This window comes from Garra rufa, chromosome 13 (genome assembly GCF_049309525.1).
Source record: "Garra rufa chromosome 13, GarRuf1.0, whole genome shotgun sequence".
NCBI lineage: Eukaryota > Metazoa > Chordata > Actinopteri > Cypriniformes > Cyprinidae > Garra > Garra rufa.
Window position 1 is genome coordinate 42,437,454 of NC_133373.1, and position 21,730 is coordinate 42,459,183.

The window sequence follows — 21,730 nt, forward strand, 5'->3', positions numbered from 1 at the left end:
CTAATGATAAAATGTAGCATCATTCATTTGTCAATGGATATAACAGCATTGCCTTTCCTTTAATACCACTGAGCACCCTCTGCGTATAAGCTTATATTCTGCTAAATGCAAAGTGCTTTGCACAAAAGGTTAATCTAAGTCAATAGTGGAAAAACACTAAGCGGTACATTTTGGAAACTCAATCTTTCCAAAACAGATTTCTGGTGTCATAATGCATTACAAACAAACACAAACAAATAATAAAAAATGTATAACATTTTAAAATACAAAAAATAAAAAACTATTATAGTGGTATTCATACCATTTAAAAAAAATAAAAAAAATAAAATAAAATAAAAATAAAAATCACAGACAGCTGTGTATTTTGCAAACAAAATCTTTAGAAAAACAGATTTATGGTTCTATAATTCATAGCAAACAAAAAAATTCATACCATTATTAAAAAAATACAATAAAATAAAATAAATCACAGAAAGCTGTATACTTTGCAAACAAAATCTTTAGAAAACAGATTTCTAGTGCCATAATTCATAACTAACAAACAAATAAAAATTAATTCCATTAAAAAATATATAAAAAAATAAATAAAATACTAAAATAAAATAAAACATCACAGAAAGATGTATATTTTGCAAACAAAATATTTCGAAAACAGATTTCTAGTGCCATAATTTATAACTAACAAACAAATAAAAATTCATTCCATTTAAATTTTTTTATAAAAAAATAAAATAAAATAAAATACTAAAATAAAATAAAATAAAATATCACAGAAAGATGTATATTTCGCAAAAGTTTTTTTTAGAAAAACAGATTTCTGGTGCCACACTTCATAACAAACAAATAAAAATTTATACCATTTAACAAAAAAAATAAAATAAATAATAATAAAATAAAATATTAAAGAATGCAGTATATTTAGCAAACATTCTTTTAAAAAACGAAATCATACCATTATTTAAAATAAATAAAATAAAATAAAATAAAATACAAACAAACAAACAAATACAAATTCATACCATTTCAAAAATATATCAAAGTAAAAGTAAAAGTAAAATAAAATAAAATAAAATAAAATTTTACAGAAAGCTGTATATTTTGCAAACAAAATCTTTAGAAAAACTGATTTCTGGTGCCATAATTCATAACTAACAAACTAATAAAAAATCATGCCATTTAAAAATAAAATAAAATAATCTCTCACAAAAAGCTGTACTTTTTGCAAAAACAAAAAAACAAAAAACAAATCTTAAAAAACAGATCTCTGGTGTCAATTATTATTATTATTAGGATTGGGTCGATTGCCAACTAGTCATGCAGCCTGACCAACCCACCATTTAACAGCAATAGTTGATATCATAAAAATAATAATCCATAACAGATAAATAAAATAATAAATGAAATGCAATAAAATAAATAAATAAATAATATAAAAATACTTCCAAAGAAAAATCAAAGCTGCGCATTGCTAGTCGATGCTTAGAATAAGATAATAAAATACTAATACAATTTCTACTTTTCAAAAGATTATTTTACAAACATAATTTAGAAAACAAAGCAGAATATATCTAGTCTAAATATTACATCTAAATGTCTTTCAATGATTTAATGCCACTATCCTGAAACAACTTGGAAAATCTAGTGATTCTCAGATGTACTCACTCATGGTGTAAAACCATCCAATCAAATTGCTTAGATTTTCTTCTAGCTATTGCCATTTTTAGTGCAATATGCACAACGCCGCCCAGTGAATGGACTGAGGCCGAGACAAATGGACAGCTGAGGCTGAGAAAACTTAACTCAAATCAACCCAAATTGGTCAAATGAAACATCGGGAGGAACAGACCGTCCAAAGTGTTCTTAGAAAGCATCCCACACTCAGCACTATTTGACAGGAACACGTTCCATCTCTAAAAAACAGCCATGAGCACAAAGAATGACCATCCAGATCTATGTTAGCGCAGATCGAGGCCAGACGGGTGCTGCTGCTAACCTTGCCCGCTGCACTTAAGCACAACGCAGCTGTATTAAGAGAGAAAGTCACACTCTTCACGCTGCTGCTGCTGTGTGCTGACCCATGAAGGATCTGCGCTTCTTTAAAGGAATGTAGCAGCAGGAAACAGAGCTAAACGCCAGGGAACCCAAGTTTTCTGTCAACCAGATCTTAGATCTAAAGTGCGCCGATGTGCTAATTTGGTCAACAAGGTGAAACGTGCGAGTGAATAAATCAGCCAACCATCAAAGTCAAGAGAAGCCAACTGGTTTTAGCTAATTAAATTGATGCATTAAATTGATCAAAATGACAATTACAATGCTTCAAAAGATTCTTCATTCATAAGAAGAAATGTTTTCGCGCAGCAAATCAGCATTTTAGAATGATTTCTGAAGGAACTGGACTAATGATGCTGAAAATTCAGCTTTAGATCACAGGAATAAATTATATTTTAAAATATATTCAAATAGAAAACAGTTACTTTAAATTATAATAATATTTCACAATTTTACTGAACTCAATTCAAACTGAACGGGAGTGTATGTAACTATTCAGCAATGCATAACAAAACAACAGCAAATGAGTGAGAAAATAAACCTTTAGTATCAGTTTTAGGCTTTCTAATGCACACTGAAAAAATGATAATGCTAGAACAAATCTGTTACCGACCATTTAACATGTAATTTCTGCTGTTTCTACTTGATTTTATGCATTTTCAAATTGCTAAGTATAGTTCAATTCAAAGTGATCTGAAAAGTGCAATAAACTCATAGTTCATTGAAAGTTCACTGAATTATAGCTTTGCCAGCTCTTTGATTTATTTTAAAATTGAAAGCAGCAAATAAATGTATGTTTCTTCACAGTGTGCAGTAGCGCAGTTTGGGCTCTACACAGAGAAACACATAATTAGATGATCTGCTTTTCATTTACTGAACTATAGGAAATACAGTTGATGTCAAAAGTTTACATATACCTTGCAGATTCTGCAAAATGGTAATTATTTTAGCAAAATATGAGGGATCATACAAAATGCATGTTATTTTTGTATCCATAAGAGAAAATAATAGTTGAATTTATAAAAATGAATCCATTCAAAAGTTTACACTTGATTCTTAATACTGTGTTGTTACCTGAATGATCTACAGCTGTGTTTTTTTTTCTTTAGTGATAGTTGTTCATGTGTCCCTTGTTTGTCCTAAACAGTTAAACTGCCTGCTGTTCTTCGGAAAATTCTTTGGTTTTTCAGCATTTTTGTGTATTTGAACCCTTTTCTAACAATGACTGTATGATTTTGAGATCCATCTTTTCACACTGAGGACAACCGAGGGACTCATATGTAGCTATTACAGAAGGTTCAAACGCTCACTGATGCTTCAGAAGGAAAAACGACGCATTAAGAGCTGGGGGTGAAAACTTTTGAACAGAATGAAGATATGTACATTTTTCTTATTTTGGCTCAATATCATATTTTTTTTCCATTTAGTACTGCCCTTCAGAAGCTACAGAAGATAATAACATGTTCCCTAGAAGACAAACTAAGTTAAATTTACCCTTATCTTCAAATTCAAAAAGTTTTCACCCCCGGCTCTTAATGGATCGTTTTTCCTTCTGAAGCATCAGTGAGCATTTTAACCTTCTGTAATAGTTGCATACAAGTCCCTCAGTTATCATTAGTGTGAAAAGATGGATCTCAAAATCATACAGTCATTGTTGGAAAGAGTTCAAATACACCAAAATGTTGAAAAACCAAAGAATTTGTGGGACCTGAAGGATTTTTCTAAAGAACAGCGGGCAGTTTAACTGTTCAGGACAAACAAGGGGCACATGAACAACTATCACTAAACAAATTAAAAAAAAAAAAAAAACAGCTGTGGATCATTCAGGTAACAACACAGTATTGAGAATCAAGTGTATGTAAACTTTTAAACAGGTTCATTTTTAAAAATTCAAGTATTATTTTCTCTTGTGGACTATATCTAAATGTTCTTTTATTTGAAATATCTTTTTCAAGTCAGTACTAAATAAAAAACAACAACACATATTTTGTATGATCCCTCTTATTTTGGTAAAATACTTAACATTTTGCAGATTCTGCAAGGTGTTTGTAAAGTTTTGATGCAATGCAATTAGGGGTGGGCGATATGACCAGAATCTTATATCACGATATGAGTAATTTTATTTCACGATATATAACGATATCACAATATAGTTATAGTTTTGCTTTAAGTAAGGTATTTAAGATATTAACATTTCATAATTCTTGTCATCAGTGTCAATAAATAAATAAAAAAAGACAACAACTCAAGCTCACTGAAGACAAGCACACTTTTAGTGACCAAAAAAGAATATAGTAGAACAAATAAAAAATTAATGCTACATGCATTGTATAATCAAATGTAAAAAAAAAAAAAAATTCAATGGCTTAAAATCACTTGTTTTTAAACTGCAATGCTTAAAAACGTGCAAACGATATGTTTTTGTGAGCAACATCATGTGAGTGTGTAACTGTGATAGAGACACTGTGATAGAAATTTCTACAAGTTAATCATTTCCACTGGTACATCGTCCACCCCTAAATGCAATATTGCAACACAACAAAAATTCTGATTAGATTTATCAATACACAATTGTATTGAAAGACTACAGTAAAATGCAGCATACAAAAACAGCTTAAGTCTGTTGTAGTTGGTCCTTTCTGATGATTTTTCAGCAGTGAAGACTATAAAAATAAACATCTGCTAGGACTGATATTAATAAGACTTAATTTACAGAGAAATAAACCATTTGGGTTGCAGCATTATGTAAGCAGAGCCTTTTCCATGGCACATTAGTCTACTATAGTTTTCGCGACAGGAGAGCCAAACCTGCTTCAATGCCGCTGCTTTAACCAGTTACATTTCCAAAACGCATGCAAGTCTAATGTAATTGGCTCTTTTGCATCTTAAGAGACAATTGCAAGTTGCATCGATGTGGAAAGTAAATTGCACTCATTTTATAGAGCTCATAAAAAAAATCAAATGAGCTTAGAAAGCCAATCTAAACCTAGATTAAAAGCTTCATTAAATGTGAAAATTGCTCAGGGAGTACGCAACATCTGTTTCTGGACTGACAGAGTCTCGTCCAAGGTTATCTTGTACAAACAACGATTTACAGCCTTGAAAAACCGTCAAGAATTCACAGCAGGAGACTCTCAGGAACCTGGCATAAAAGTTTGCGAGGAATAGGTCTGCTTATGTGACTGAATCCACGACCTTGGAGATGCTTTTATACCGTGGGCTGGTTTTAACAACGTCTCGCTGACATGTTTGTGGTCAATTTCCTTGCCGGGATCAAACTCAATTCCCTGGAAAAGATACATCAAGACACCCTCGGCCACGTTCATTAGTCGCACAAACAAAGGGAAGCGCTTACCTTTCGGGTGACTCGGGTCCGTGAACTCGTACTTCCCCATTCCGACGGTACGGAGCATCTGAAGCCCGTTTGGACTTTCCTGATTGGCCGAGGCCGGCTGAGTCATCGCCTGCCCATTTGTTAGCGGCAGCGTGGCGGAAGGCAAAGCGGGCGGCTGTATGAGAGGGTGCGTCAAGTGACCATTTCCCACCACGCTCTGAGGGGCAGGGTGAACTACCTGGCCGGCCGTGGTCAGAGGCGACGGGGTGATTGGCGGCTGGCTGGTGGCGTAGGGCGACTGGTTCTGTAGGCTGAGGACCAGGCTGCCTGGAGGTTGGGAGGAGAGGGGAGGAAGCTGGAAGTGGGCGGTCATGAGTGGATGGTGCGGAGGGATGGGCGTCTGGATAGCCGGGGTCACGCCGATTACGGGAGACTGGACGGATACACCTTGGCTGTAAACGGGTGGCTGAGGCATCCCGTACGAATGGGCCAGGAGGCTGGGCTGACTGGCCGCCACCACTGGAGGCACCCATGGGGGCCCTGCGGAGTCAAGGGCGAACAACATCACATCAGACACTTCATCTGGGGGAAACTTTAAAACTCAATTATTGTTATATGCCATCTATTCACCTTGGGTAAAAAGGTGTTTGCTAAGTAACCAAAGTAGGAACTTTTGGATGTTATTTGGAGGAGCTTCATTTAAAGTCAATGTGAATTGCTGATGATATTACCTCTAGTAATGAGACAATTTCCAAGTGAAACAGGATATTCAATGAGAAACCAACAAAACAAAATGTAAGCTAGGACTTGCAATAACCTGCATGACCTCAGGAATAACACATTAGTCCTTCACAAAAAAGACCAGAAATATACACTTACGTTCAAAATTTGTATTTAATGATTTTATTTATTTATTTTATTTCGTAAGGACACATAAAATTGATAAAAAGTGTCATTAAAGATATTTATGTTATAAATGTGTTTTATAATGTTATAATGTTATTCTGTTCTTTGCAAATTGTTGAACAGTTTTCTCAACAATATTAAGCAACACTTCTCTTGAGCAGCAAATCAGCATATTGTAATTATTTCTGAAGAATCATGTGGCACTGAAGACTGGAGTAATGATGCTGAAAATTCAGATTTGCATTTTAAAATATATTGCAATAGAAGACCGTTATTTTAAATTCTAATATTTCACAATATTACTGTCTGTTTTTTTTTTCTGTATTTATAATCAAATAAATGCAGCCCACGTGATTAATCGGCGGAATAATCATTGATTAGTCGATTAATTGTTCAATTATTAAATTGTAAAAGCCCACTGATTAATCTGAAATAATCATTGAATCAGTAGTCAGCTAATCGTTCAATTATTAAATGGCAAAAGTGGAATAATCAAAGCTCGCTGATTAATTGGTGAAATAATTGTTGATTAGTCGATTAATTGTTTAATTATTTAATTGTAAAAGCTGAATAATTGAGCAAAGCCCATTGATTAATCGGCAAAATAATTTGTCAACTAATCATGTAATTATTAAAATTATTTAATGGCTTAAGCAGAATAATCACTCAAAGCCTGCTGATTAATCGGTGAAACAATTGTTGATTAGTCAATGATTTTTGATTAGTCAATTGTTGATTAGTCAATGATTTAATTGTAAAAGCCATAGTTAATAGTTAATCAATAGTTAATAGTTAATCAAAGCCCACTGAATAATCTTGCAAAATAATCATTGATTAGTGGATTAATCGTTCAATTATTTAACTATTTAATACTTAAAATGTATTGCAATAAAAAACTGTTATTTTACAATATTACTGCTTTTTCTGTATTTGTGATCAAATAAATGCAACCTTGGTGCACTGGAGCATAAAAAAATTCCAACCCCTAACTTTTGAACAGCAGTGCATGAATAAAGCAAATGGGGTCAATTACTTGTTGATTGGTTGCTTAAAGGTTGTATCAGCGATTTCTAGCCTGAAAAATAAAGTGTCAAATTCAGCTGAGCTTTCTTCACGATCCGCTCGCTGCCTGCCCCATAAATTGTCTGTGAAAAAACTGCGTCTCTCTGGTCAGCCTAGAGTCCGAGATATGCCACAGATAAACAAACAGTGTTCCAACCAATCAGCGTCAGGGGTTTGGTGTTGTGGACTTTCGCTCCGCCTCCCTCACATCCCTGCACCAGTAGGAAAGTCCACAACACCAAACCCCTGACGCTGATTGGTTGGAACACTGTTCGTTTATCTGTGGAAAGGTTGGTAGTGCCGATTGTTTTTTTGGCATATCTCGGACTCTAGGCTGACCAGAGAGACGCGTTTTTTTCACAGACAATTTATGGGGCAAGCAGCGAGCGGATCGTGAAGAAAGGTCAGCTGAAATTGACACTTTATGTTTTAGGCTAGAAATCGCTGATACAACCTTTAATCGTTCAATTATTTAATTGCAAAAGCTGAAAAATCAATCAAAGCCCACTGATTAATTGGTGAAATAATAGTTGATTAGTCAATTAATTGTTGAGTAGTCGATTAATCGTTTAATTTATTTGTAAACTAAATATTCGATCAAAGCCCACTGATTAATCTGTGAAATTATCATTGATTAGGTGACTAATCATTCAATTATTTCGTTATTTAATGGCAAAAGTGAAAGCATCAATCAAAGCCAACTGATTATTGGTGAAATAATTGTTAATAAGTCAATTAACTGTTCGATTACTTGTTCAGTCAATCAATATTTCAATTATTTAATTGTAAAAGCCATATAATCAATCAAAGCCCGCTGATTAATCGGCGAAATAATCGTTGATTAATCAATTAATCATTCAATTATTTAACTGTTTAATATTTAAAAATATTGCAATAAAAAACAGTTATTTTAAATTGTAATAATATCTCACAATATTACAACTTTTTTTATATTTGTGATCAAATAAATGCAGCCTTGATGCACTGGAGCATGAACAATTCCAACTCCTAACTCCTACCACCACACATGTTTTTAAATCATCAGTAGGTAGATTTGCTATTACTATTCAGAAGTACAGTAGAAGCTTTCAGCAGAAACTGACATTTAAACAGCATCTGATTGTACAAAAAATCAGTCATCAATATGTTTTCTCCATTTTTCATGAAGAGAGTACAGATGAAGTACACTATCTAATAGGTGGTCTCATAATGTGATGTAAATTCTTCAGGGGCACATGTAGGTCTGACTTTTCTCAGATTTTTCCAGCAGTGACCTGGTGGTGTCGATGTTTGAGTCAACCCAGAGCTAGGGTTTGGTTCTGGTTGTGGGATTTACTCATAACAACTCTATTTTCCGCTGTGACAAAGGCATCCACTGGAAAACATTTCTTTATGCATTATTCATCTTCTGAGGGTCACATCAGAGTCATTCAACCAATGCAGTAATGCACCAAGTTTACAAAACATGAGTGTACGCAGGGAGCAAAAACTTCTTCTAACTGTTTATATTCATCTCTACACTATCACTATAATTTCAAAGACGGACAGAGTTATGATAGCAGATCCTACGGGTGCTTACACACTAGAGAAACCTCCTCTGACAGAGCGTTTGATTCATATGAAGGTGTAAAATTTGTTTTGAGAATGCGGAAAGAGCCGGGTCAGTCTGAAATCAAATGGGAATACAGCGAATTGGATTTCTGAGAACACGGACCTGTTTGAAACTCTCATTGGTCAATGGATGTTTACCTCAGTGCATCAAAAATTAAAACTTTCGAAAAAAATCGTGTTTTACCTTTAGATCCTTGTGACACATCATCTGCAGTAAAATCAATGGATTTGCAACGTTCTTGTATAGCGAGAAATCAAGTGCGTAACTAGAAATGTAATCAGTCTGGTTTTGGCGCACAGCTTTTAAAAAATATTTTTAAAAGATATTTACCTACAAGCATTGAGAGAACATTAAAAGTTTTGGGAGTATTTAGGCCTCACTCTCCAATTTCAGAAGATCCAGCCCTTTATCCAACTTTCCAAATCACTAATCTGCCTTTTTACTCACACATTTTTAATATAACAAATAACAGAAAGTTTATTTTCAGTGTATCAAATAGAATATGATTCATTTTAAACAATGACCGATTTCATCTTATGCTAAAAACAGATATCTGAGTAATGCATCGCCCTAAGTGACATCATCGACTTGGTCTCAACTTGGGACAGTTCAAGCAAAAAGGATTTAGAATGAATGTTAGAAGATGCACCGTAGTCAGAATATGTACAACATAATTTATTGTAACAGCAGAATAATCAATCAAAGCCCATTGTTAATCAGTGAAATAATCTCTGATTAGTCGATTTATTGTTCAATTAATTGTCGATTCTTTGATTAAGCATTTAATTATTAAATTGTAGAAGCTAATTAATCAAAGCCCACTAATTGTTGATTCGTCAATTAATCTGTCAATTATTATTTCATTGTAAAAGTTAAATAATCAAAGCCCACTAATAAATCACTGAAATAATTGTTGATTAGCTGGTTAATCATTCAATTATTTCATTGTAAAAGCGGATTAATCAATCTAATGCCACTGATTTTTTGATTAAATATTAGCTGATTAGTTGATTAATTGTTAAATTAATTGTTGATTAGTTGATTAATCATTCAATTATTTTAGTGTAAGAGCTGAATAATCAAAGCCCACCGAATAATCCATGAAATAATTGTTGATTAGTTGATTAATCATTCAATTATTTAATCGTAAAAGTTGAAGAACCAACATCCTCAAATAATCTGTAAAATAATCTCTGAATAACCAATTCATTGTTGAGTAGTTGATTAATCGTTTAATGGTTTAACTGTAAAATCTGAATAATTGATCAAAGCACGCTGATTAATCTGTGAAATAATTGTTGATTTGTCAATTAATCGTTAAATTATTTAATTGTAAAAGCCCATTGATTAATCAGTGAAATAATAATTGATTAGTGAACTAATCATTCAATTATTTAATTGCAAAAGTGGAATAATCAAATGCCGCTGATTAATTGGAGAATCAATTGTTGATTAGTCAATTAATCTTTCAATTATTTAACTGTAAAAGCCAAATAATCACTCAAAGCCCACTGATTCAACGGCAAAATAATAGTTGATTAGCCGATTAATGAATTAATCATTTAATTATTTAACTTTTTAAATAAATGTTCAATTATTATTTATTGATCATTTAAGTGTAAAAGCCGAATAATCAATCAAAGCCCACTGATTAATCGGTGAAATAATAGTTGATTATTAGATTAATTGTTCGATTAATAGTTAATTAATCATTCAATTATTTTAGTTAATTGTAAGAGCTGAATAATCAATCAAAGCCCACCGATTTATCAATGAAATAATCATTGGTTAGTCGAATAATCGTTCAATTATTGAACTATTTAATGGTAAAAGCTGAATAATCGAGTCCACAGATTAATCAATGAATAAATAAGTTGATAAATTGTTGATTAGTCGATTAACTGTTCAATTATTTAATTATTTTAACTGTAGAAGCTGAATAACCAATTAAAGCCCACTGATTAATTGATGAAAAAAATGGTTGATTAGTCTATTAATTGTTCAATTAATTATTTATTAGTCAATTAATTGTTCAATTATTTAATTGTAAAACCTAAATAATCTAAGCCCTGTGATTAATCGGTAAAATAATAGTTGATTAGTCTATTAATTGTTCAATTAATTGTTGATTAGCTGAATAATCATTCAATTAATCATTAGATTAATCAATTTGTTACAGCCCTAGTTATAAGCTAGGAAAAGTACCATATGTACACATACACAATGAGTATGTTCAGTACAGCACACAGCATTGTTTTGGACGTTTGGTAAGTTCACAAAATATATACATCACAAAGCTGTTCAAATTGTGGCCGTATACTTACGATTTATGTTTGGTATCTTTAGGTTGAGTGTCTATGCGAAATTTTCACCCTCATGTCATTCCAAAACTGACTTTCTTCTGCAAATCAGAAGATATTTTGAAAAATGCTGGGGCCCAAACAAACTTGGACCCCATTGGCTTTCAGTGTTTGGCACATTCTTCAAAATATCTTTTTTAGTGTTCCACAGAAAGCAAGTTTTGGATTGGAATGACATAATGGTGAGTAAATGATGAAGAATTGATTTTTAACAATCCTTTTTAGCATCCGATTTAGTCTTTTGAGTATGAGGTCACAGAATGGAAACCATATTGCTACTATTTACCAAACGGTTTACTCACAATGCAACATGGCAGATTTATCTCATGAATATGTGCTCTCGTGGCCCCTGTGCCCTTCCTCCTCCGCTGCAAAAATAGCTCCTCAACAATGATGGTCCATAACACAAAATACAGCAGGCGGGGAAAAGATTAAAAAACATTAATCATGACATTGGCCTTCACCGCACTATGGTCTGAGGAGACGGAAATATACTAGCAGGAATAGATTCACCGCAGCCTGAATGAGGTGCGTGCATAATTCAGAACAAACTAAAGGATAGCCGCACTCAATTTCAACCGCTACGGACATCCGAACAAAAGAAAGGCCAATATTTCCTAGTCTATTAGACACAAAAGTGCTATTAACCAAAAGCGTAATTCCCCGAGCATTTAAGCATTTTCGGCAGATTTGTGCACTGCAATCAAGTCTTTTGACGAAAAATCTATCATTAGATTATTAAAGAAATAAAGAAATAAATAAGAATGAAACCCAATTATAGCCCCTGCTTCAGCGCTGAAAAGCTAATGAAATTAGCAGTATGGATCCTAACGTTGATTGCTCATATAATTACAATGTGCACGGGGATGAAATAGTTGTTTCATAAGAGCGCTTTGTCCTCTCGGAAAAGTCTAGATCTCTTTTTTCTCCAGTTAAATCAACCGCTAATTATTACAAGGGCCTTTTTTGATGAATTTAAATTAAAGTGCAAATCGACGTCATGCAAGAGCCAAAGCTTTGTTGAAAGTTTGGCAAAAGTTTTTCCGAAATGACTTCCTCAGCACGCGCTGCTAACATCATGATTAATTAATGCCCGCAGAGTCGTTATGTAGCTTTTTTGTCTCTGAGCTAATGGGATGCCGATTTCGACTCCAGATATGTCATATTACACCGAGCGCTGTCGAACAAGGGGAAGTTGACTGACATCTCACTTTGTGTTTCGGGGAAGGTGCCGGAAGCAGGACCCTGTAGAGCGGCAACACAATGCTAACGCTCCCTCCCTCTGTGAAACTCCGGTTCCTGCTTAAACGCCTCAGCGGGGGGCCCCTGTGGAGGCCCCGGGGGGCTTGGGAGAAGGCCGTACAAAACACACGCAACTGTCCTCCTCAACAGTGATGTCCAATTTCCCATGTATAATCACTCAGGAGAGCCCAGTCAGGCCAGCAGTGTGTCTTTATTAACAGATCATTCAGATTTGATGCGAGGAAATGTCAGTGTAAAGTGCATTACTTTGGCCGGCCCCTCATTACTGCCTCCATTTCATGTGTTTGATGCTACGGCATGATGAGTTTCAAAGCAATATCTAAAAAGTCAAAACGCTCATTTGAGTAGGGAAACTGAGTGTATGTCAATATGCTAACTTCATTCATCTGAGACCAGTTCTAGTCCTCAATGCTGATTGGTCAAGAGTGTATTCCACTCTAGACACACCTTTTACACAATCAAACTAAGACATTATTGTGATGTAGTTTATTTGTAAGTTACTTTGGATGATGAATAAGTGTATCCACCTTCTTTTTGCTGTAAGAGCAGACTTACGACAAAAAAAAATTTAATTTTGGGTCTGGGTTGTAGTTTCATCCATGTCTAGCTATTTTTAGCTGTACAAAGTTTTGCTGCTTGATATTGCAAATTGGTGTCTTGCCATATTATTTCAATGCATTATCTTAATTATGAACATACTGGTTTGTAGTGGAAACAATTTTACCGTTTACTGCACGCTGTTATTCTTCTCATTATTTCCATATAACGGCTAATGAACCGGAAGTCTCGCCCATAGGCTTACTTTCACGTTGAAGTGGATAAAATACACAATATAAATATAAATATAAATGACTTGTCCACACTGCAGTTTGTTTAGGGAAGCACCTACTTAGAATTATTTGAATTAATAATAATAAATAAACATATAATAAAAATATATTATATATGTACAATTATTTTTTTAAATATTAGAGTTTCCAAAATAACCCAAACTAATAATAATAATTAATTTTTTTTTAAATATTTTAATAATTATAAATATTATAAAAATTGTAAAATCTGTCTTCAACATTGACAATAAATATAATTATATATAAATATTAGTAATGATCTCTGAAGGATCGGTGACTCTGAAGACTGAAGTAATGGCTGCTGAACATTCAGCTTTACATCACAGAAATAAATTATATTTGAAAATATAGTCAAATAGATTTTAGTTTTTCAATTTTTGTTATATTTCATAATATTATTAATATTGTTAATATTTACTGTATTAACTACACGTGAAAATACATTCCAATAGAAAATGGTAATTGTAAATTTGAGTTATATTAAAAATATATATTAATAATAATATTGTGAAATATACCTTAAATTTAAAATGACCATTTCTATTTGAATGTATTTTTATTTTAATTTATAATTTACAATATTACTACTTTACTGTAGAAATTACATTTGAAAATATATTCAATTAGAAAACGTTTTTTTTTATTTTTTATTTTTACTTTTTTTACTGTATAAACTACATGTGAAAATACATTAAAATAAAAAACAGTGATTTTAAATTTATTTACATTTCACGATAGTTTTTTTTACGGTGAAAATACATTTAAATAAAAAATGGTCATTGTAAATTTCTATTGGAATTAATTTCATATGTAATTTATACAGTAAAAAATTATATTGTGAAATATAAATGAAAATTTAAAAAATATACAAAAATAGAAAACAGTCATTTTAAATTTTATCTATAATTTATAATATTACTTTTTTTACTGTATAAATTACATTTGAAAATATATTCAATTAGAAAACTGTCGTTTAAAATTTGAATCATATTTTACAATATTTTTAAACTATAAACTATACATGGAAGTACATTAAAACAGAAAATAGTCATTTTAAATTTGAGCTATATTTCACAATATTTTATTTACGGTATAATCATTCATGTGCATGTGAAAACATTCAAATAGAAAATTTGATTTTTGTAGATTTTTCAAAATTTTTGTTAGATTTCACAGTATTATTTTTTTACTGTATAATTTACATTTATAAAAATATTTTCAAATAGAAAACTTTCATATTTCACAGTTTATACTTTCATTGTTTTGTTTTTTACTGTATAAACTACATGTGAAAATATATTTAATTAGATAACAACCATAAACTACTAAGAATTACACTTGAAAATATATTCAATTAGAAAACTGTCGTTTAAAATTGCAATCATATTTTACAATATTTTAAAACTATAAACTATACATGGAAATACATTAAAACAGAAAATGGTCATTTTAAATTTGAGTTATATTTCACAATATTTTATTTACGGTATAATCATGCATGTGCATGTGAAAACATTCAAACAGAAAATTAGATTTTTGTAGATCTTTTACTGTAAAAAGTACATTTGAAAATATATTCAATTAGAAAACAACCATAAAATACTAAAAATTACATTTGAAAATATATTCAATTAGAAAACAGCCATTTTAAATTTATTTTATATTTTACAATATTATAGTTTTTTTACTGTATAAACTACATGTAAAAAATAAATTAAAAGAAAACTTCCTTTTGAATGTAACTTAAATTGCACAATATATTTTTTTTTACACTATATAAACTACATGTGAAAATACATTCAATTAGAAACTGACATTTTAAAATTGAGTTATATGTCATTTAAAATTACATTTACAATATAAATTTTTTACTGTATTTTAGATTCAATCAATTGACTTTCAAAAAATCAAGTGCTGACATTCTAAAAAAGAAAACTGTTCTAAATGTTCTTTTTGAAGTATTACCAGCTCATATCAAAATCCATTGAGAAAATGTTATTAAAAATGAAATCAAGATTTTCTGTTTTTAAAAACCTTTTTATGATTGAATTTATCATTCATATAGCTGCAGCCTTCATCCAAAGTGACTTTCAAAGGAGGAATACCATAACATGAGCAACTCATCCAAAGAAAACATTCTGTGTCCTGTCTATTGTCCTCATCTGTATGAAAGATGGGGTCGACGCACCTGTGGTGTCGTTCTCTCTGTGCTGCTTGGTGGGAGGCTCGTCAGTCTCCCATGGGGTGGACTGGTTGATGGGGGTCTGGCCCCATCTCACTCCAGGAGCCAAAAGGAGACTCGGAGTCTGCGTCTCACCAGGAGAAAGACCCGCCGCCTGTGAAGAGACAATACATACGATTGAGATCAGACTATATGACACAAAACTGCTTCTATCAATGGTACTTTTCAGCCAATCACACCAAGCAAATGAACAGACCGTTTGAATCAAAAAGATTCAAACGCAAGAAGCACCTTAAAACACAGGAAAACAGAGATAAATTAGAAAAAGCAGAGCCAATTACTGTAGCTTCCATAAACCCTGGATTTAATGGGTCATTTTATGTTGTCACGAATTCAAGATTCTGATTACGCTCTATTCACGATAAAAAAGTAATATTCCACCCTAAAATAAATTTGAATAACTGTAATTAAAATATGTAAATGACACTTGTGTGTTTATGTCAGGTTTCCGCTTTTACGATTTCCTCTGCGTTTTCTGCACGGCTGAAATTACGAGGCTCTAATTACACATTGTGAGGGAGTCTGGCTCTTATAATCAGTATTTCTCAAGTTCTTAGAAGTACTCATGTCAGACTAGGATTGGTGATTAATTATTTAGCATAAGAGTAGGAAAACTAGAAATGGAGACAGTTACTAAACGCCTTCATTAAAATTCCTCCATTTACAGTGTACCATAAAATGAGATTTAAAGCAAGGCCAAAAATATTAGGAAGATTAAATGGCTTTGAGTGTTTTTATATTTGGATCAACCTTAGGAGGTCTTATTAAATATTTCTTAAGTCAATTTATTTTACATGTATTTTATATGAGATTTGTATTTCTTGGCAACCCTGTTAAAAAAATTGGGACATGTCCAAATACAGTTTAAATAAGATAAAATAAAATCATAATAAAAATTATCTATGCACATTTACTTAATATATTTACTTCATAAAAAAGTATAATAAAATCAATTAAAATAAATTAAAAATAAACAAATAAAATAAATAAGGGATGCACAATTACTCCAAATTAAGTCATCACGTTGTAGAAATTCACAACTAATCTTAAACAGTAAATTAATAAAATAAAATGATTTACAAAAAAACTAATAAAATAATCAATGTATATTTACTTCATTCTCTAGAAATTCACAATTAAACAGCCAACTCATAAAATAAAATAATAAAATCAATTACAATAAATGAAAATAAATAAACAAAATAATATATGCACATTTACGTAATTTTGTAGCAATTCACAATTAATCTTAAACAGCCATTTCACAATATAAAATAATAAAATCAAATACAATAAAATAAAATAATGAAATAAAATAAACGTAATGCACAGTCCCCCCAAATTAAGCTGTCATTTTTAGCAATTCACAACTAATCTTACACAGCTAATTCATAAAATCAAATACAAATGAAGTAAAATAATAATAAAATAAAATAATACAAATTAATAAAATGATGTATTATAAATTAAAATAATAAAATAAAAGAATCAATGCACATTTACTTCATTTTCATCAATTCACAACTAATTTTTAACAGCCAATTCCCGATATAAAATAATAAAATTAAATACAATAAATAAAAATAATAAAATAAAATAAATGTAATGCACAATTATTTTTTAAAGGAAAAATTACCCCAAATTAAGGTGTCATTTTTTAGCAATTCACAATTAATCTTACAAAGCCAATTCATAAAATAAAATACAAATGAAATATCTAATAATAAAAAAAATAAAATAAGTAAATTCATAAAATAGAATAATAAAAAATACAGTATTATAAATTAAAATAATACAATTAAATAATTAAATTAAATTATATAATCAATGCATATTTACTTCATTTTTCTAGCTATTCACAATTAATCTTTAACAGTCAATTCATAAAATAAAATAATCAAACAAAACGCTATAAATTAAAATAATACAAAATAAAATAAAATAAAATAAGTGATACACATTTACTCCAAACAAAGCTGTCATTTTCAAGCAATTCACAACTAACCTTAAACAACAAATTGAAAAAAATAAATAAAAATAAAATAAAAGAAAAAAGTTAGCATTTCTTTTATTTTATTTTATTTTTTATTGTATTTGATTTTATTATTTTATATAGTGAAATGACTGTTTAAGGTTATTTGTGAATTGCTAAAAATGACATAAATGTAATTATTTTATTTTTCAGTAATTTTTTATTTTATTATTATATTATTATTATTATTTTATTTTATGAATTGGCTGTTTAAAAAAAAAATAAAAAAAAATAAAAAAAAATAAAACCAGGACTGCACATTTACTCCAAACGAAGCTGCCATTTTCAAGCAATTCACAACTAACCTTATACAACAAATTGGAAAAAAATAAAAAAAAATAAAAAAAATTAAATTAAATAAAATTAAAAAAATACATAAAATAAAATACCAGGACTGCACTCCAAACGAAGCTGTCATTTTCAAGCAATTCACAACTAACCTTAAACTTTCGCAACCATTTTCACCATTAATTTTAATAATCAAAAATATCATACAGTGCAAAATGAAAAACAAGGTGTTTGTGTTTTTCAAAAAGCACTGAGGCACCAAAGCATACTGTATTCAGTGTCGGCTAAGTAAGATTGAACGATTGCTGATTACTCTGCATGAAGAAGTGGGAGAACGAAGCTGCTGAATAAAAGCCTGTAAAATAAACAAGAGAAAAAAAAGGGAGCGCCATTCAGACTCAAGTTAAGATTAATAGCAGAGGAAGTTTGGAGACTTTGCTTCACTTGCTTTTCTTTGCTCAACTTTTATTGAGTTGAGATTCGGAGTCAAACAGGCAGGCGGAGTGACGGGGCAGCGGTGCGAGCGGGGGCCCGTGTATGAGGCGAGTTCCAGAGAGACGAGTTAACCCTGCATCGCAACCTCACCCTGCTCCCAAACCCCTGAGTTAATGGAAAAGACCTCGTCATCAACCCTCTGCTCCGGCCTCAGAGTTTTCCTCTCTTCCATTATCCTCCCTGACCTGCGCTTTACTTCATCAATTTACCCATCATGCATCTCTGTCACCTCGGCCCAAAGCCAATTTGTTGTGGGGTTACGCTGCACGTTGACATCATCAACAAACGAAACATCTCATCATGACTGCTGCGTGCGGATGCAAAGGGCCGACCTCCAGACGGTAAGTGCTGGAGCTTTCTGTGTGTGTGCTTTCGGGCTTAAGTGCTGCTGAAAAAAAACCTTTCGAGTTTGATCAATACATTTCAAAACAGCACTAATTCTTGAGCTCTGGGACAAAACAAGCCACGGAACTTGGGAAAACAACAATTTTAGTACATGAAGGAATATTATGCTTGACTAAAATGGAAACTAAAATTAAAAGCATTTACAAAAAGTTACTTAAACTAAAATAAATAATTATTTCAGCTATTTCTCATTTTAATTTTGTTTAAATTTATCAGCTAAAATAACTGAAACTGGAATAAAAATTACCAAACAAAATTAAAATATTTAAGCAAAAGCAAAAACTAAAAATATAAAAAATGACTAAAATTAATATGTAAATAGAAAAATCAAAACAAACATAAAATAAAACATAAAAAATATTAAATAAACAAACAAACAAACAAACTAACAAACAAACAAACAAACAAACAAACAGTGATTCATTTACCATTTTTAAAATATTTAAATTTAAATTACATTTATTATTGAACTTTTAATAAAAAACAAAATAATAAAATAGAGTTGCAAATTACAAATATTATAAAAAATGAAAACTGTTTCAAAATATTAATAAAAACTGTAACAGTATTTCAATGATACTAAAATAACAGTGGTGACAGAAAATAAAATATAAAGTAAAGAACTGTTAAAGTAAAGAACTCAAATTACATTAATTATTACATTTTTAATAATAAATCATAATAAAATAGAGTTGCAAAAATTACAAATATCATATAAAATAAATGTAAAATAATAAAATAAAGTTAATTAGACCTCCTGAGGTTCACTAAAATATATTGAAAATAATAATAAAATAAATATAACACCTTTAATAGAGAAATTATTATGCCATTTTATAGTCTCCTCAACCCTTTTTTTGCTCCTAAATAAAATAAAATAAAATAAAATAAAATAAAATAAAATTACTTCAGCTATATCTCCCTTTAATTTAGTTTAAATTGCTAAACTAAAATATCTAAAACTGAAATAAAAATTAACCAAAAAATATACTGATAATAAAATAACAGTGCCGACAGAAAATAAAATATAAAATAAATATTAACTTAACATTACATAAATAAACAGCACCTAATTACAATAATTATTTAAAAAAATAAATAAATAAAAATAAAAAGAGATGCAAAAATTTTAAATATAATATATTTAAAATAAATGAAAACAAACAGTGCCTAATTATATTAATTATTATTTTTTTAAGTAAAATAATAAATAAAGAGTTGCAAAAATGAGAAATATTACATAAAATACAGGTAAAATAATACAACGTTATTTAGATGTTCTGAGGTTGAGTAAAATACAAAAAATTAAATAAAATATGCAGATAAAAGTAAAATAAAATCACAGCTAGTTTATCAATCAAATTAAATCAGTAAATTAAAAATTATTATTTAAAAAAACTAAACAAATTAAATTAATAAAAAAATTCACCTAATTATTCAAAAAATGCACCTAATAATGCTATCACTGTTGAAAATAATAAAATAGTTACATTACTTTAAAATAAAATAAATAAATACATAATGTACCTAATGTATCAATACTACCACTGTTGAAATTAAATTAAAATTAATTAAAATAAAATAAAACTAATTAAATTAAATTAAAGTAATAAATTAATCTATATGCAATAATAATAATAATAATAATAATAATAATAATAATAATAAATAATTAAAATTACATTATTTTAAAATAAAATAAATTAAATAAATAAATAAATCTGTACCTAATTTATCAATGCTACCACTGTTGAAAATAATAAAATAAAATAAAATAAAATAAAATAAAATAAAATAAAATAAAATAAAATAAAATAAAATAAAATAAAATAAAATAAAATAAAATAAAATAAAATAAATAAAATAAAATAAAATAAAATAAAATAAAATAAAATAAAATAAACATCTGTAAATATATAAGGGCCTTTATAAAAAATAAAATAAAAAAAATGTTCTTATCCGGAAAGCAAGCTGACACCATATGGCATAGCTGTGATATCTTCAACCCACAAATTTAAACCTCATTAATAGCAGCAGCATGCAGAGATGCACTAACCCTAAGCAGTAACCCAAACTTTACTACTTTTCTTTCAAAACTCTCTCAAAAATCCCAATGGAGAGATCCGGGGAGATAAAAAAACAACCTATTAGACTCTCCGTCCCTCCAGATTTCCGAAGCCCACCTACCTCAACTTTGTCCTAGTTCACAAAACCTGACAAACTCCGCATGAAAAATTGGACATAAAAGGCCTGAGACTAAACAAAGCCGTTGTTGTCCTGCACGTCTTAACGGGTCAGAATTGATTTATACCTTATGTTGACCGACAGTAACACTCTGCTCGACACGTATAGAGCCTAATAACTCTTCGCCGCCTCTGGCTTTCTGCATTTTTTTTGCCCTGTTCATCTCCCAAGTGTTTTCTAATCCTCGTAAAAATGCATCATTTATGATGTGGTATTTTCCGCCGTAATAATCCTATGCATTTCCTACGACCAGCTGTCACCAAATGTTAAATCTTTCTCGCCCGGCTCTGCTTTTTATAAGCACGATTGTATCAAAACACAATATTGCATATCAAATTTTCCCGCAGTCCTGGTGAGAAACGCATAAAACGTACATTTCAGACTTTTTACGGGCATCTGCTGACATCAGTGGGGGCGGGTGATGACAGACACTGTAAAACGTGGTAGGACTCGAGCATAGCCAAGCATTCGCTGTTTTCTCGCCGTTTTAATTCATCTCTGGTTATACCAGGCCGCGCGTCCCTGGCGGGCCATTATCGCTGTGTGGCAGATGGCTTCCCTGACTCAACAGAAAACAGCCTGGGATA

General features: G+C 30.7%; 1 protein-coding gene across 1 annotated transcript in view; it reads right to left on the minus strand.

Moving 5' to 3' along the window:
• Positions 1 to 2,850: 2,850 nt before the first annotated feature.
• LOC141348553 (kelch-like protein 29) overlaps positions 2,851 to 21,730 on the minus strand; it is a 215,180-nt gene continuing 196,300 nt past the window's right edge. The window contains exons 4-6 of the mRNA XM_073852833.1: positions 15,626 to 15,773; positions 5,264 to 5,923; positions 2,851 to 2,879 (exon numbers count right to left, since the gene is read on the minus strand). Of these exons, the coding sequence (XP_073708934.1) occupies positions 2,851 to 2,879; positions 5,264 to 5,923; positions 15,626 to 15,773 (837 nt within the window). The remainder of the gene's footprint in view (positions 2,880 to 5,263; positions 5,924 to 15,625; positions 15,774 to 21,730) is intronic.